The 17,869-nt window shown below is 49.5% G+C and overlaps 1 protein-coding gene across 2 annotated transcripts in view; it reads left to right on the top strand.

The window, feature by feature from the left end:
• The window catches only part of LOC144768247 (targeting protein for Xklp2-A-like), a 124,370-nt gene that overhangs the window by 73,649 nt on the left and 32,852 nt on the right, over positions 1-17,869 (top strand). Inside the window, exons 10-13 of one of the 2 annotated variants that reach the window (XM_078651767.1) lie at positions 590-800; positions 4,070-4,166; positions 4,506-4,661; positions 9,376-9,821. In XM_078651767.1, the coding sequence (XP_078507893.1) occupies positions 590-800; positions 4,070-4,166; positions 4,506-4,648 (451 nt within the window). In that variant the 3' untranslated portion in view covers positions 4,649-4,661; positions 9,376-9,821. Of the gene's footprint in view, positions 1-589; positions 801-4,069; positions 4,167-4,505; positions 4,662-9,375; positions 9,822-17,869 lie in introns of those variants that run through there. The other variant, XM_078651768.1, reaches the window with a different exon arrangement.

The raw sequence follows: 17,869 nt of genomic DNA, 5'->3' as shown, positions 1-17,869 counted from the left end.
TTGACACTGACCAGACCCAAAATTACACACTATGATTTGAAATGGATTGAAAAATGTTTGAGCAATGAGTGGGTCTGAGATGTGTATAATTATTCGTACTTGATGAAATTGGGTTAGTCATGACCCTGACCAAATAGACCTGCAATTCAAATTGTTTGGGTACGTTTGCCTACTAGGTTTAACTTGGTTCCATTAAACTATTATAGAAAATCCGTGATTGGGAGTGAAACAAAAAAAAACATGTATTCCTACAATGAATTCTGTAGTGTGAGCATTTCCACTACCCGTGTTGTCCAAACTGTTATGTTCAGATCTGTGTTTAATAGAGGTGGAGTGATCTTACCCTCTTATGCCTGTGTATTTAGCTTTAACACCAAATAGTAAATGTCCTTTCTTTGTGTGAAGTAACTACCTTTTACTGTTTTACAGGTTGTATAGAGTTGTGCTGGGTTACTCCTAGTTTGCTTAATGTAACTCTGCTTAGATGCCATGTGGACTAGGAACCTTGCCCACTAAATGTAACTTTTTCTCCTGCTTCAAATGGATTGTGTGACTCTTTTCTTTCTGAGGCTTTCATTTTTATTTATAGATGCAGAGCACAAGTACTGGATACCAGATCACTTCATGGGGAACTACTTCACTCTGAAAAGCAGCCTATGAAAGAATCCCCTGAACCCACTGGCTTCAACATAGAACATGAGGCAAGGATCCAGGGGCAAGGGGCAAAGTGGCAGCAGCCTGGACTGGAAAATGGCGTATTCCTTGTGAGGTCTTGTCCAACTGAGATGTTGGAAGTAGTGGTAAGACTTCCTGCTTGTGAATTGCTTGATCTCTCCAACATCCTATTGAATCTTTTTCAGACTGGCGTAATCCTTGTTGCATAGTAAGATTACTGGAATAAACATTTTCTCGCTTTACAATGTCTGGCGTTGGACTGGATATGGAACATTTTAGGCAGTGCTGCTGCAGGCCAGTAGATGGTGCCATGCAGTTCTTCATGGATGCTATTCCTGAAATGACCTGTGGGCCTTAAGGGTGGCTCTCCTGCCTGCTTGTAACAATTTGCGCTAACGTAAGTTGATTGAGGCTCGCCGCGCCTCAGATGCAGAGCCCTAACTTCAAATTGACTTTACCCAATAATAAAATCCCAAGTCTAGGCGTCACCACACTGGTCAGTCCAATTGACTGAAATGGTGAGGAATCTACAGTTAGAAGAACAAGCTACTTGTCTTTGGTAACACTTTCAGGTAGAGACTGACTTCTAACCTCGGATTGCTCACCTTTTGAATCCAGGACCGTACCTAGTACGAGGGAAGTGCCTCAAACCAAAGTCCAGTAGAGCAGAACTGGTGATGCACCTCTCAGCAAACTCTGGGCAGAAGAGGTGTTGTCCGAAATGCCTACAGGAGTCCCAAGTTCCACTCTATGATGCAACGGGTCTCCTGCATGTTGGGAGTTTCCACAGGGTCTCATGCAGAACTGCTGACCTCGCACCACCTTTAGGTGTAACTAACTTGTGATCGCTAGGCGTCTAAAGCTGCATTCATCCACCCTAGCATTAGAAGATACTGACAAGTGGTTACCTCCACGATGACTCTTTGGTGGTCCAACCATTTCCAGAGGCATGGTGCCAACCAAGTAGGCCCTCCCAATGCAGAAGCAACTCAGCAGTCCCCTCTCTGCTGTGGGTGGTGTCGAGATGGGACTGCCCCTGACCCAATCTTCTTCCAGATTTCGAAGGAGACTTCAAAGGACCTGCAGTGGTGGCTACTGGACTGAGGTCCCCTTGATGTTGGGCCTGCTGAGATTTCAGGTCGCACTGCAGAGCCTGCATATGCTATTTAACATGCATTACCAGCATGATTCAGAAGTCTATCCGTCCAAGCAGCCTCTGATTCCACCTCACTGAAACTCAGAACAAAGCCAGAAAGATCTGGCTCAGTCTGAAAGATCTGGACTCTCCTTTGCGGGAGGTGGGCACACAAGCAAATGTGTCCGAAATGGCTCTGATGGAGTGTCTGAGAATGAATGGGATGCGACATTGGCACATTTTATAGTGATCCCCCAAAGAGAACAGTACGTTTTCCATAGTCTGAAGGTGGTGGATGACTGCAGAGGTCTAGGTAGGGGTAAGACTGGGACCCCTGACCTTCGAAGGTGTGCTTCTACCACCGCCATCACTTTCATGAATACCGGAGGAGCTCTAATGAGACTGAAGGGTGGCACAACAAGCGGAACATTGTCACAATGAACTATAGGTGGTGCTGATGGTTCTGCAGGACAGTATATGGAAATAGGTGTCCTGCAGACTCGCCAACACATCCAGTCACGAGGGCAGACAAATCCTGGGTCTATGAGCATGTTAAATTCCTCCTTCCGGAGGAATGCTTTAAGAGTGTAGGACTAAAATAGGACTAAGGCCTCCATTCTTTGGCACCAGAAAGTAGCTGGATAACCACCAGCTCCCTCAATAGCTCCTTTGGCCAAAAGCTTTCACTACCTGTCAAGAGTGACAGATGGTACTCTGTCAGTCCAGGGACTGGGGAAGGTATGTGAGTGGCAAGAAGCTCTTCTGAACTCTGCAGGATTCACCGATCTGATATGCCAACCAAACCAGGCGAGAATTGTTGTATCTTCCCTCCAACTGGGTGACTCTGCTCCATGCTAAAGGGCTTTGACAGGTGGGTGGGGCCTGGGGGAGGCTTATTGGCTCACTGACCCTGGCTGCGAGGTCTGTGGGTGCTGCTGCTCCAAGACTACTGAGCACATTGAAAAAGCTGTGCTCGCTGGCCGTATGGAGTACCTTTATCGGACCTGCTGTTCCTTTCATGGTTTTGGCACAGTTGGCGAGGTAGATAATATAAGGGAGTGTGCTGTAGCCCTGCTGTTTGAATCCATCCCTCTAATGTGGAGTCTGCCTTGGCTCCAAAAAAGCAAGTCCTTTCAAAGGGCATGTCCATGAGTCACCCAGTGGAATCTGTGGTGTCTGAGCCACTATGAATTGTTAACTTGCCGCAACACAGCCATCCTGTATAGCGTGGTTAAGGACAGGTCAGATGCTTTCAGGACACCAGGAGGTGCTTGAGCCACCGGATCCCAAAGAGCATGAGAATAGCCTCCCAGTCAACTGGACTCCTTTCTGGGGAGTATTCCATCTACTTCAATGCATGCACCACTAAGCTCTTTGGAAAAGGGTGCAGAGACAAAAAAAAATGCAGGGTTGCCTGGTACCAGTTGTTGGTCTTGGACAATTTGGCGGTTTGCCCGAGGGTCGGAGCAAGGTTTGGTCCGTGCCCCAAATTACTACCAAGCCCCAATTCCCTTTAAATGAGGCGCTCATGGGTACCAGTGTTCCCTGGCTGGAAAGCTTCAGTCAAGAGGTTTTGACCTCTGAGGTGGAAAACTGGAGGTCATTTGAGGGGATTTTGAGAGACTAATTTTCCCTCATGATCCTCTTGCAATTCCCCCCCATCACCAGGCCCTGTTGCTCTTATTTGCCGCGGCTGGGTCTGACTGGCGTGCAGGGTGAACCTGCCAGCGGTAACCCAGCTGGAGTGCCTCACAGCACCTTTGGGCCCAAAGGTGTACCAGCGGGAGTTGGAAGGGATCGAAAAATCGGAGCATGGCGACTCAGAAGTCTTGCATCTGCCTCAGTGGTCCTGTAAAAGGCCTGACCCCTCCTTGAGGGAGTAGACTGTTACATTGCACACTGAGAGAATGTTGTCAATGTCAGATGAAAGAGCTCTGGACCACATCTGGTCGAGCAGAGGAAGGAACTGTCCATGCATGGGATTGGCGGTCATGAGCTCCTGCACGTCCTCTCCAGAGTGTAGCATTGTCCATGCAACGCCAGGTACTGGTGCGCAGATGTGCTGCTCAAATGATTCTGTATTCGGTTTGAGGGCTGGGGAATATTCGAAAGATTAATTTCTGACTAACCGCAGATTCCTCTAGTGCACTGTAACCTTCTTGGGAGGTAACGGTACTCCCTCTATTGTGTTTTATTGTCTACAGCCAGAACCGAAGTGCAGGGACCGAATAAACCTTGTAAAAAATACTTTATCTACAGAAAGAAGGTGCGCTCAGACCGCAGGATGAAGCTGCACACTGCAACACTCCACCGAACAGTGTCCTCTGTCCGGAAGCTTTTGCACCAAAGTTGTTGGGTGAGTCTTCATCTGCTTCCACCTGACTAACATTCACTGCAGCCCCTTCACATTTCTTACCGGTGGTGGGCTTGAAGGGACAGATGGGAGGAAGACTCTTATTCTGAGGAAGGGATGGAACTTTGACCCCCATTACTCCTGTTTCCTTTTCATGCTGCTATTGGCTATAGTCTTGCTTGGACTAGGTTTATCTACATTCCCAAGTACAACTCTTCTTCCTTCATTTAGCACAGATTTGCTGTTCATGATACCAGATGTCAGATTAACAAGCATACTACATATATGTAGTGTAGTTCCAGTAAGAACAATTTTGTATCCGTTTTATTTCTCTCTGTATAGTTCAAGACCCATTCCATCTGGTCACGAGGTGTGGGAAGGGGGATTTCGAGAGGCAGATGGCTGAAGTTCAAGCCTTGAAGGCGGTGTTGGAAGAGGCGAGTAGGCTTGGAATGGAAGTGCAAAGGGCCAAAGAGCAGGACTGAAGGAATGATTATGGTGAGTCTACAGCTAGTGTACCAGAAATGTAGAACAGACTCTGGATGAACAGATGGGTCCTTAGACCCGTGGATTGCTTGCTATAGTAACAGCAATGCTGGAGTTTCATCAGTGCTTCCACGACTGCCAAAGACCCTACTGCTGTAGGACACTTCTGGTGCTAAAGTACTCCTGCATCCACCGATGCTGAATGCACAGCAGTATCGGTCAATGCAAACATCTGGGCACTCAGGCGGTCATTGGTTCATGTGAAATCTCACAATTTTGAACAAAAAAATCGGATTCTGGAACAAATATCCACCATTAAGTCTACTTTAAATAAAATCAATATTGCAGGTCTAGTCTTTAGGTTACTAAAATGGCAGGTGCACAGGAGTCCCTCTTTCGTCCAGTTCCCCAGGCATTGTAAAAGGAATATTGTTTTGGTATATCTATTGAAGCATGTATTCCAGAAGCATCATGACAAGCGGTACGTGTGCCTATACAAGAATCGAACTTTGAAGGGTGTGTAGTGCTTAGTTGATTGAGTGTACTACACTTCTTATATACACCCACTCCAGGCGATGCCTTCTTTGTCCTACTCTCAGTGCCAAATGTACATTACTCCTGATGTGCTGGAGCAGCACACAAGCCTGGGTGGTGTGAGACAACGCGGTCACCAAGATCTCTGATCAGTCTTTACTGTTATAAACCTGTTGCTGGTAACTGGAGGACAATTGTGGGGGGGGGGGGGTCTCAGATGGGGGATTCGGAAATACAGGGGTATTCATGGCCTTGGTGGGGACTTTCAGTACTAAGGGTCTGATTCAGTGTCACTGGACAGGGTGCCAGGACCCTTCAAAGAGCAATGAATCCTGCGTGTCTGGAGTGTCAGATTCATAATTTTGTGTGATTGTGAGTGGGGTGGATCTCCACTGCTTTTCTGCAAAAGGCTAGCCATGTGTCCTCATGAAAATCACAAATGGCTCCATCCCAAAAGCTGCAACCTGTTCATGCCCTATTGCATGTAGCAGTTCATTTACAAGACCGTGCCTGGTCTTCTGTTCCCTTGTGCGTAACATGGTTTGCTAGCACGACATCCAGCATTGCCTTAAAATGAGTCTTCATGTCCACACTGCCGCAGGGGCTGGTGCAGAGCTCAGCCCTGGTGCCTCCACCTCCTTATGTTCCATGGCCAGAGCCCCGCCCTATCACCAGCAGTCTGGGCCTTATCTCTGCTGGAGATATTCCTTTAGATTGCTTCTCTTGCCCCATGAGGTTTTTGGCTCCGGGGTGGAAGTGAGTAGCTATGCATTCTAGTGGAGGACGAATGATCTGAGGGATTGCATGTATTTGGGTGAGAAGTGTTCATAACATACTTTTTTTCAGGCCCACTAAACCCTGGACCAGAACTCGTGCATGGGTCCAGTCACCAGGGCAACCCACTGTAATTACCTTTTGTGCCATTTTTTCAAAAAAGGAAGGGGAGCACTGATATTACCTGGCTGAGAGAAGGCCATTTAAGTCTAGTTTCAGTGTAAACTGCACCACATTCTGGCCCCATCCAACCAACTAAGCCCAGGAGTTTGGTGACCCAACATCTAGTTATGTGGACGCTGTATACCTCCTGCAGCCACGCATAGAACCAGGACGAAGTATACTGCAGCTGGTAACGTCACACAATGAAACCTTGTGCTACTCCGAGGAGAAAAGACCTCCCATGAATTTGGTCCACCAGAGTCTTCCTTAGCCACTCATTTCTACGAGGCCCTATTGAGTCTCCAACCGATACATACCAAAAATGGTTCTTCCTCCTTTCAAACTGATCAACCAGGCAGATCTAGTTTAGTGCGATCTTTCAGATTTTTTATTTTAGTTTGAAGCAGTATTGTCGTTGACGTGCTCTAGTGTAATTTCATAATCTGCTTGACCCTTTCCATTGTCTGCCTGCTCTTAGTCCTGCCTCCCCCTTTATTGAATCTGTTTCACTACATACTACTACTGCCTGTGCCCATGCCTGTGTCCCTGTATCCTCCTGCCTATGATCCTTCAGTACAGAAGTGCCTTATTGTAGCCTTCTGTATGTTCATGTCTCACCATGTAGTTTATATTAGCTGCTTCTCCAATCTCAACTCCAGTATTTTGCACAATTGGTGGTTCTTACGCGAGCAACTGGGAGTTATCTATCTAAATGGTTTAAATCCCTTTTTGGCATAAGCCTGCTATCTGCTTGTAATGTTTCTTTGTGGTGTTAAATTGTCAGCCTTTGGAATTCTGCAGAACTGGCAAATTCCTTGTTTCAGCATTGAACTGATAAAGGTTCTTCACACTATATCCTATCCATTCTCTTTCGTCTACAAGTTGCTCTTCTTGGGTCCAACTCATCCGTGACCAAGGGAGGCTTTTGAACATAGGTATGCTTGTGTGGCCCATCCATTGTCTGGGTGGTGCGGACAGCAATTTTTCAAGTTTAGATTGCGCCTGTGTCTCTTATTTGAGCTCTCCTCTAGATTTTGTCGGGTACTTGCAAAGCCTGCAGAATTCAGTGACGCAGGTACAAACCAAAGGGATCAGGTGTCCCACTGTAAGGGCTCTTCTTGGTGTACATAGCAAAACCCATTCAGTGTCCGTCACCGTACTGGTTCTTATGGCGAAATGTGCATTTTACAGCAGGACCGTTTGGATGATCTCAATGCTTCAGATCTGAGAATTCAGCTCTGAGGATGCAGTTTGTGTCTGGATGCTAGCTCCTTGAATTCACTAACGTGATGCTCATTGTTGGTTGAGGACTAAGTAGTTTTCTGGTGAAAAATGTGATGTTTCGAGGGATTGGTTCATTGTAAACCCACTAGTAAATTGTCTCGTGGAATGGTTTGTGAGCTTTGAGGTCGCTTGTAAGGCACAGGTCTTGTATGAGGAGTCGGAGGGAACTGCCTTAATGGGGTGTATACCAGTGGAAGGAGCAGCGATCACTGGAAGTATGCCTGTGGCAGATATGAGCGAAAGAAGATGCTCTTATTATGTGCTGAAGCCAGCTCAGTAGGCTCTGCGATTCCGGAACTGCAAGTGTGGGTCTGTTTGAGATTGGGAATCAAGCTATATTGTGATTGGAATGAATGAATGAATGGGTGAGATGGATGGAGACCAAGATCTTTGTCTTTAACCAGTTGAAGATGACGGTGCACCTCAAGGAAGTGCTCTACCCCGTTTAGGTAATACTGGTCTGTTGGAGAGGGATCCAGAGATGCTTGCTATGTTGGCTGATAAGTGGTTAGCTAACAGGGTTCACGAAGTGCTAGAGCCATCTTATCCAAAGGGGAGAGGGACTCGTCCGACTGGTTCCAAACCAGAAGGTAAGGATTTCCTTGGACTCCAGAAGGAACCAGGAAAAATTTGAATGGTAATGGTCTGGCAAGGAACCTCGTGAGCAGGGAGGATGGGGGAAGTTCTTCAAAGGTCATGACTTGCCACAAGGTGAGACACCTAAAGAGATTGTCAGGCAAAAGAGCCTGAACCTGCAGCACCTGTGATAGCAAGCATGTTACACGTGGATGGAAGGAACAGTTTGTGCTCAACCTGGTAGCTATGCTCACCTGGAAGAGTGATCTGGATACTCTGAAGCACATTCATCCTAACGTGATTAGTTTTGTCCAGGAAGTTAGTATCAATGGGAGGAAGTGTCTGCCCTGAGGGATACTGGAGCCTTCTGTACTATGGTTGAGGGGAAGTACCTTAAACCTGAGTAGATACTCCGTGGGACTAAGTGTAGAGGCCTGGAGTATCCGCTTGCCATAATTAAGATACAGCTTAATGGCAAGGCAGCCATGGTTGTTGGGGTGTAGGAAAAGCAAGGCGCTGGATCGCTCTTAAGCAATGATTTGATTGGCCCAGTCTTGGTACCAGGGCCAAGCCTTTATGGCTTGGCTGACGTCAGAGCACAGACTGCATATCCGTCACAATTGGGATTGTGATTCCCGATTTGCAGGGACCAAATACAAAAGGAGTCTTCTTGCACAGTTACTTCTCAACCTATTGGTATCAACTACTCTTGGGAGGAGTAGAGGAAGGCCAAAGACTGCCACTACAATTTAAAATGGTTCTTTTGTTTTCCCACATCAAGTGTGGTTCACCTAATAGGAGCTCAGGAATGCTTTGAAGGAGTCCTGAAATTCACAACGCTGTCTTAGTCTCGTCCCAACCTGCTTGTGTACCACCCGATATAGTAAAGCACTCCATACTCCCTGGTCACTGTGTAATCCACATGCAGTATGTACAGAGCATACACTTTCTACATGCCCACTGCAATCCACCTAGAGCCCTTTACCCTAGATGCCCCTTACCCTAGATGCCCCAATGCAGCTGGTTAAAAGGTGTGCACTACAGGGTTCAGTTCATGATTCATCTCAAACAGAACTCACTGTCTCCATTATGGAGGCTCATGGCAGAGGTCCAAACAATACTGGTGAGCAAACGAAGAATTGGGTTTTTATGGGTTGAAACCAATTTCTGCATCCTAGTCTTCTAGTTTCTGATGGGGAGGTTCATCTCACTCATAAAAGCATCGCGGTGTGGAGAGGTGTACAGTTTTTATTTACTTGTAAATAAATGATCTTTTTGATTGGTGGGTTTGTGGAGTAAACCATGAAATCCTCGACAGTCGAAGTGTCAGTCTAGTGCTACCTCGTGCTTGCTGTTTTTTTACCTTCCCATCCTTTTTTCACCCACCCTCTTGCAGGCATTTGAAGCGCAGCTGCTGAAGTATGCGACTGTGGAGGCCTGCTGGGAGTCAGATTGTCCTGCGGTCTCCCAACATCAAACCACTTCAAGTTCCGAACCTGATGCCTTCGAAGTTCTTGTGGACAAAGTCATTCATGAGGACAGCCGCATTTGTGGATGCTTTGTAATGTGTATGTATATAGATTGGTCCCCTGGATGGCCTGGATATTTATTCTGTTTGTAATTCCATAATACATGCACCATTTGTCCCTTGTATATCTTTGTACATGTCTTCTGACCTCCAAGTAGGACTTAATCTTTTGAACGGTCTGTTAAAAAATACTACGGTGGCTTTTGCATGGTCACTTGATCACTTTTTAGAGTTTATTTTCTATTTATTATATAAAAATTAAATAGACCACGGTCTAGGTCTTAATTTTGTATTTTTCTAATAAACATGTCCCATTAAAAACGTGCTTTTGGTTTTCATTGATAGGTTAGCTTGCAGCGCATATACATTCAGAGGTTGCTTGCTGATGGGAAGAACATTGCCAGAGGTTAAAAAAATAAAGCTTCAGCATTTTGCATTCTAGCAAGATTTGACCCTATACGAAACAGTTTAAGAAGGTCAGGTAAAGGTGTTTGCATGTGGGACATTTGCAAATAAACTGCACGATGCCTACTTAGCCGCCAACCCCACCTGGTTCACGTACCCCATTTAGATGTGTCAGAACTACTAGGTTTTCGTTGGAGTCCTCCCTTTATGAAACCCCTGATCCGGTTGTCTATTTTCTAACAGACTGGCGGGGTTAGTTTCAGTATTTCTCTGCCACTATCACAGGCATGGAAATACTCCATAGCCCTGACGCACAGGAAGGAATGCCCTGGCTTGTCGAGGCTTTTCTTTCAGGAGAGGGAGTATGGGGGAGGGGGGGGAGAGGGGGAGGTTACTTTTTTGGGAGTAAGTTTCCGAAAAAATTGAGACTGCAGAGTGGGGTCCAAACAATCCTTGTCAAAGCCAAAAGGTTTCGCTTATGAGACCGATTGGCGTTGCATATGTTGCCATGCTGACCGCATACGGACAGTTGTGCACATGACCAAAACAAGCATTTGCAATGCAATAGGTCTCGCATTAGGACATTTTGAGCTATTGGTATTGATAATGAGACATTTTTTATTTTTGTGTTGGTTTTGAAAATAGCTAAATTAATAGCTTTGTCATTTACAATGCCAATAGTTAAAACTTTCGCAAATGTGACACCTATAGCATTTGTAATGCAATATGTGTTGTATTTACGTGACTTAGATGTATTGCTATTACAAATAACAATGGCTTTTAATTTCTTAAATAATTAATACTTAAATAAAGTTATTGTAATTTATAATAGCAATAGCTTAATGCGATAGATGGAGTGAGTGCGATAGATGGAGTGAGGGCGATAGATGGAGTGAGGGCGATAGATGGAGTGAGGGCGATAGATGGAGTGAGGGCGATAGATGGAGTGAGGGCGATAGATGGAGTGAGGGCGATAGATGGAGTGAGGGCGATAGATGGAGTGAGGGCGATAGATGGAGTGAGGGCGATAGATGGAGTGAGGGCGATAGATGGAGTGAGGGCGATAGATGGAGTGAGGGCGATAGATGGAGTGAGGGCGATAGATGGAGTGAGGGCGATAGATGGAGTGAGGGCGATAGATGGAGTGAGGGCGATAGATGGAGTGAGGGCGATAGATGGAGTGAGGGCGATAGATGGAGTGAGGGCGATAGATGGAGTGAGGGCGATAGATGGAGGGAGGGCGATAGATGGAGGGAGGGCGATAGATGGAGGGAGGGCGATAGATGGAGGGAGGGCGATAGATGGAGGGAGGGCGATAGATGGAGGGAGGGCGATAGATGGAGGGAGGGCGATAGATGGAGGGAGGGCGATGGATGGAGGGAGGGCGATGGATGGAGGGAGGGCGATGGATGGAGGGAGGGCGATGGATGGAGGGAGGGCGATGGATGGAGGGAGGGCGATGGATGGAGGGAGGGCGATGGAGGGAGGGAGGGCGATGGAGGGAGGGAGGGCGATGGAGGGAGGGAGGGCGATGGAGGGAGGGAGGGCGATGGAGGGAGGGAGGGCGATGGAGGGAGGGAGGGCGATGGAGGGAGGGAGGGCGATGGAGGGAGGGAGGGCGATGGAGGGAGGGAGGGCGATGGAGGGAGGGAGGGCGATGGAGGGAGGGAGGGCGATGGAGGGAGGGAGGGGGAGGGAGGGAGGGCGATGGAGGGAGGGAGGGCGATGGAGGGAGGGAGGGCGATGGAGGGAGGGAGGGCGATGGAGGGAGGGAGGGCGATGGAGGGAGGGAGGGCGATGGAGGGAGGGAGGGCGATGGAGGGAGGGAGGGCGATGGAGGGAGGGAGGGCGATGGAGGGAGGGAGGGCGATGGAGGGAGGGAGGGCGATGGAGGGAGGGAGGGCGATGGAGGGAGGGAGGGAGGGCGATGGAGGGAGGGAGGGAGGGCGATGGAGGGAGGGAGGGAGGGCGATGGAGGGAGGGAGGGAGGGCGATGGAGGGAGGGAGGGAGGGCGATGGAGGGAGGGAGGGCGATGGAGGGAGGGAGGGAGGGCGATGGAGGGAGGGAGGGCGATGGAGGGAGGGAGGGAGGGCGATGGAGGGAGGGAGGGAGGGCGATGGAGGGAGGGCGATGGATGGATGGATGGAGGGCGATGGATGGATGGATGGAGGGAGGGAGGGCGATGGATGGATGGAGGGAGGGAGGGCGATGGATGGATGGATGGAGGGAGGGAGGGCGATGGATGGATGGATGGAGGGAGGGAGGGCGATGGATGGATGGATGGAGGGAGGGCGATGGATGGATGGATGGAGGGAGGGCGATGGATGGATGGATGGAGGGAGGGCGATGGATGGAGGGAGGGCGATGGATGGATGGATGGAGGGAGGGCGATGGATGGATGGATGGAGGGAGGGCGATGGATGGATGGATGGAGGGAGGGCGATGGATGGATGGATGGAGGGAGGGCGATGGATGGATGGAGGGAGGGCGATGGATGGAGGGAGGGAGGGCGATGGATGGAGGGAGGGCGATGGATGGAGGGAGGGCGATGGATGGAGGGAGGGCGATGGATGGAGGGAGGGCGATGGAGGGAGGGCGGGCGGGCGATGGAGGGAGGGCGGGCGATGGATGGAGGGATGGATGGAGGGAGGGCGATGGATGGAGGGAGGGAGGGAGGGCGATGGAGGGAGGGCGGGCGATGGATGGAGGGATGGATGGAGGGAGGGCGATGGATGGAGGGATGGATGGAGGGAGGGAGGGCGATGGAGGGAGGGCGGGCGATGGATGGAGGGATGGATGGAGGGAGGGAGGGCGATGGAGGGAGGGCGGGCGGGCGATGGATGGAGGGATGGATGGAGGGAGGGAGGGCGATGGATGGAGGGAGGGAGGGCGATGGATGGATGGATGGAGGGAGGGAGGGCGATGGATGGATGGAGGGAGGGAGGGCGATGGATGGATGGAGGGAGGGAGGGCGATGGATGGATGGATGGAGGGAGGGAGGGCGATGGATGGATGGATGGAGGGAGGGAGGGCGATGGATGGATGGATGGAGGGAGGGCGATGGAGGGAGGGCGGGCGATGGATGGAGGGATGGATGGAGGGAGGGAGGGCGATGGATGGATGGAGGGAGGGAGGGCGATGGATGGATGGAGGGAGGGAGGGCGATGGATGGATGGAGGGAGGGAGGGCGATGGATGGATGGAGGGAGGGAGGGCGATGGAGGGAGGGAGGGCGATGGAGGGAGGGAGGGAGGGAGGGCGATGGATGGAGGGAGGGCGATAGATAGATAGATAGATAGATAGATAGAGGGAGGGCGATAGATAGACAGATAGAGAGAGGGTGGTAGAGTGAGGGCGATAGATATATAGAGAGAGAGTGAGTGCAATAGATAGTTGTGTGTGGCTGAGTGTGGTTGTGTGCTTGTGGTAGTGTGTAGTTTTGTGGGTGTTGTGTGTGTGGGGTTGTATGGGGGGTTGCATGTGTGGGGGGTTGTGTGTGGGGGGTGTTGTGTGTGGGGGGATGGGGGGTGTGGGGTTGTGTGTGGGGGGGGTGTGTGGGGTGGTGTCGGTGTGTGTGGGGGGTTGGGGGTTTGGGTGAGGGTGTGTGTGTGTGTGGCGTTGTGTGTGGGGTGGTGTGTTACTGGGCATTCCACTTTATTTGTGTGTGCCTCAGACTCCCTCTGGCAAAAGTGACCGGATTGGGGAACAGGGTAAACAACGGTATTAAAGTGCTGTCTGAAACAGAACGGTATTGAAGCGCTGTATGAAACGGAATGTTTATCTGGAAAGCAACCACAAACCGGTAAAACGATGCACTTGTTAAGAGTAGACAAGTGGTGGAAGGGAAGAACTGATATAAGTGCACTCGAATCTTAAGTTACCAACTGTGACATGAAAGTGAAGCTGATCAGAATATATAAAGAGGGCTTTATGAAAAATCTGTTAACATTAAGTTTCACAGTACTCAGTTTTTTCTTATTATAAATGATTATAGACGAAAACAATGTGTTTTCCATTTTGTTTTTTTTACAGGACAGGTACATAAGATTATTAGTCCTTCGAGTGACTCCCCAGGATGTCTGTCATAGCTACTGATGATAATCTACGGTGCCATGATCCGCCGTTTACAAGCATCCAAATTATTTTGTCACTATGCCCACAATTCGTAAGGCTACCTTTGGCGTACAGCTGAGAAATGCTACTGGATCGCTGTCCCTTGGGATGGTTGTTGAAAAGACATTCGGCCATTTCGGCGCCTTTGCATACCGTGCATTTGCAAGCAAAGGAGTCACTGGAAAAACAGCATGTTCAAAAATACATCGACTGGGCACATTTCACGAGTTTTGGGTGCCTCTGAATCCATGTATGTTGTGGTGGCAGTCACAACCGTGCATGTCGCACACAACTCATGCATTCAGCAGAAGCTGTATACATTCCTAAGGGCAGTTAAATGGATATAATCCACCGATCTATTGAAACGTGCTTGTGGTACTCGAGTAAGCACAAAGGGGAGTCTAAATAATGCAAAACACGAGGAAATTAATTTTAATCTTAAAACACATATATCCTGCAACAAAAGCCTTTAAATTAGAAAGCTCTGAATAATTATCTTGTGCGCTGTAGTAATATCCGGTCTAGACTAATTGCATGCAGGTAAACAGGTCGGTGTAATTTTTTGTGCATGTGCGTAGGCATGAGACATGTCTGTGGGCAGGCGCTACATTCAGAACGGAGAAAAGCAGCCGAAGCTCTGAGCAGGAGGCAGCACATGATTAATTGTTGTGACAGATGGCGAGTTACTATACCTGCAGAGAGCTTGCGCACACAGCCAAACCAGACACACACACACCACATCCCGGGCATGCCGCAATTAGCTACTATTCCCAATGCAAAGGAGGGAAGGAGCACCCCTCAAAGCAGTTACAGGCCAAGGCAACATTCCTGAATGCCTCACTTCCTAGGGTGTGGGAGAGCGGGGTGAGAAAATACAAAGCACATCACCGTGCCGCAGCTCCTCACAAACTGCTGGGCTGGGAGACTCGAGTCCGCGGAAGCTCCTAACACTCCGGGCACCACACTCCCAGCAGAGCGATCGCTCCGCAATCAGCCGCAGCCAACACATCAGTAATGGATATATTGGGTATTATAATAAATATTATGGAATATAAACCACAATGCTCAAACAGCGGGCGTGGAGGAGGGGAATGTGAAAATACACGGCATGCTCACAGAGGCCACCTGAGGTCAACTCGTTAACCGGCAGCTGGAATGGGTGGAGAATTAAACAGGCAGCCTATTTTTTGTGGTGGGAGGGAGGGCCTCCTACGTGGGGATCGAGTTTTGTAGATAAAAGCACAGCGCTCATAAAATAGGTACGCGCTGAATAGGGAGATCGAGTTTTGAAGATGAAAGCACAGCACTCATGAAATGGGCACTGCGCTAAATAGTGTAAATGAAATGGGCACCGCAATAAAACCCAGATCTTAGAAGGTAGCGAAAGCAACCAGCCGCCCGGCCGGACAGCCAATTGCATCGCGGCCCGGCCGGAAGTCCCGCCTCCTCGAGCACCCGAGAAAGGAGAGGAAAAGTCTTCCCGGGGCTCCCGTGAGCTGCGGAGTGCCCCGGAGCCGCCTGCGCAGAGGAGTAGCTTTTGTCCCGCGGCCCCGGAGAAGAGCTGCAGAGCCGAGGAGTCACACCGGGAGCAAAGAAGTGCTGCGGAAAGAGCCCCGAGGAGCGGGAGCTCTCGTGTAGCCCCCGCCAGCAGAGCCCGGTGCCGGTGAGTGTTGTCAGGTGGGGGGGGGGGAGCTGCGGGGGAAGGGGGGGGAGAGCGGGGGAGGGGGGGAAGGGGGGGAGGGGGGGGGGGGAGATGTCTATGTATGTATGCGGCGGCCGGGGGCGCTTCTGTGTATGCGGCAGGGCGGGGGGGAATGTCTCTGTATGTGTACGTGCGTGTGCACATTAGATGCAGGCAAAGCGCGCTCACGAGGTCAAGAGGCACTCCACATGAACAAACAGACCCATTGACACGTGCACTTTGAAAGTGAAACTGACTAAAGCAAGCGCCCGGCCCACGTTAAAAAAAAAAAAAAACACACACTGCATTAGATGCAGTCAAGGCGCGCTCACGAGGTCTAATCTCCAGCAGAAGAAATTCGAAACAGTCTGCTGTCCACATTCCCCAGAAAGCGGCAACATAAGTTGTCTCCCTAGACAGCAAAAGCTTCGCTTTTGCTTTCGTCTAGGCGAGACCTAAAAAGGCAGTGATGTAGCACCTGCATTTTTTTAGGGACACTTGTGTTCAACAAGCGTGCATGCGCCTATTAAAGAACATTTGCTTTTTTAATTTTTGTATTTATCTATTTGAAATGGCTGAAGTCTGTAATTGTATGTTTTATATGCAAGATGGATGAGCGTGTTGGGGGGGGGGGGTGTTGAAGCAGCTACGTGGATGTGAGTATAATCAAATGAGGGAGTAAACATGGGACAAAGGGAGAAATGTGCAAAGGAGCAACGTGCAGCTTGAAGGGGGGGGGGGCACAGAGGAGAGCAACACCAGTACAGCTGGGGAAGAGAAGCACATGGACTAGGCGCTAACATTGTTGGAGAAAAGTAAACTAGAGACAGTTGGAAAATATGCATTGCTATGGAGTGTTTAAACAACACGAAAAAAACTTCCTAAAGTGCCCAGCAGAACCATGGAATCCGGCAGGTTGAGCGGCCATGCTCCATGGAAAGGACAAACCAGATGCACAGGCAGAAACAAGGAAAACCATTTAATAGAAGGAAGAAAATTGGGACATTAAAGCCTACCTTTGTTCAGCATGGGCAAGCTGCAAACCCCAGTGCTTACTGATGAGCAAAAAAAGTTTCCTAACCAGACAGCTGTAAGGTCGGGTAGGCTGTACCTTAAAGCATGCTCAGCATTCTGCTCTGCCTTCAGTGCATCTGACTGCACCAGCAGATTCACTGAAACCATGGAGATCCAAGCTAGGCTAACCTGGACTTGTAAGGATGGCGGGCCTGCCTGTGCCAGTAAATGGGGTAGTAGTGCCAGGCCCTTCATTGACCTGGCATGCTAAAAGGCCACCTGTCTCAACAAGCCTCTGAGGTGGTTCCAGACTGTTGCATAGGAACAGAAACCTTCATACATCTCTGGAACTTGGGAGTGGCGATAGATGAAGGCTTTGAGCTGCCAGAACAGTTCAAATGAGTGCAGCAGATCAGCATGTCCATTAGGAATTATTTTAATGGTTGGAATTAACACGAATGCTTGCCAACATTTTTACCCACTTGTTTGGGAGAAGGTCTTCTTCCAGTGTTCTATGCTAGTTTACGAACACATGCCATAGTCTTAATTGTGATCTGACTCACTTGGGCTCTTTAATGTAAATAAATATCGGATAGACTACTAGCTGCAGATTCCTTCATGTAGAATTATCCCCAGGCGTGAGACTGGATCTGGAAAACTTTTCTGCCACAGCATCCCTGCGCGCCAGGGCGACATCACACGACTCTGCCCAGGCGTCGTACGTGACGTCAGCGAGGTTTCATAAGACCCGCCCCGCCTACGTCAGTTTTTCCTTTTCCGTGTGCATCATGGATCCGGTATTGTAACGGGCCGGTTTAGCGCCCCTCTTCTTTCCATTTCTATTTGGTGGAACAGTGGGAGTGCCTTCAGGCTTCAAAACTTGCACGTTTTGTGGGCGTCTTATGTCTGCGACACCCCCTCACCTCTATGTGGTGTTTGGGGGAGAATCACAGTACCACTGACTGTGCGGCGTGCCAACAATTGAAGCAGAAGTCCCGGCGGGATCGCTGGATGAAACCTCTCTCGGCACATCTCTCCAGGTCTACGTCCTCCCCTCCGTCTGCTTCGGCGGACGGCTTCAGATACCGCAATGATCTTAGTCCTCGCCCTTCTCCAATGTCCCGTGAGCGTTGCTCCCCGGTGGGTAAG

Source organism: Lissotriton helveticus, chromosome 7 (genome assembly GCF_964261635.1).
Source record: "Lissotriton helveticus chromosome 7, aLisHel1.1, whole genome shotgun sequence".
NCBI classification, from domain to species: Eukaryota; Metazoa; Chordata; class Amphibia; order Caudata; family Salamandridae; genus Lissotriton; species Lissotriton helveticus.
This window is presented reverse-complemented; position numbering and strand designations above follow the sequence as displayed.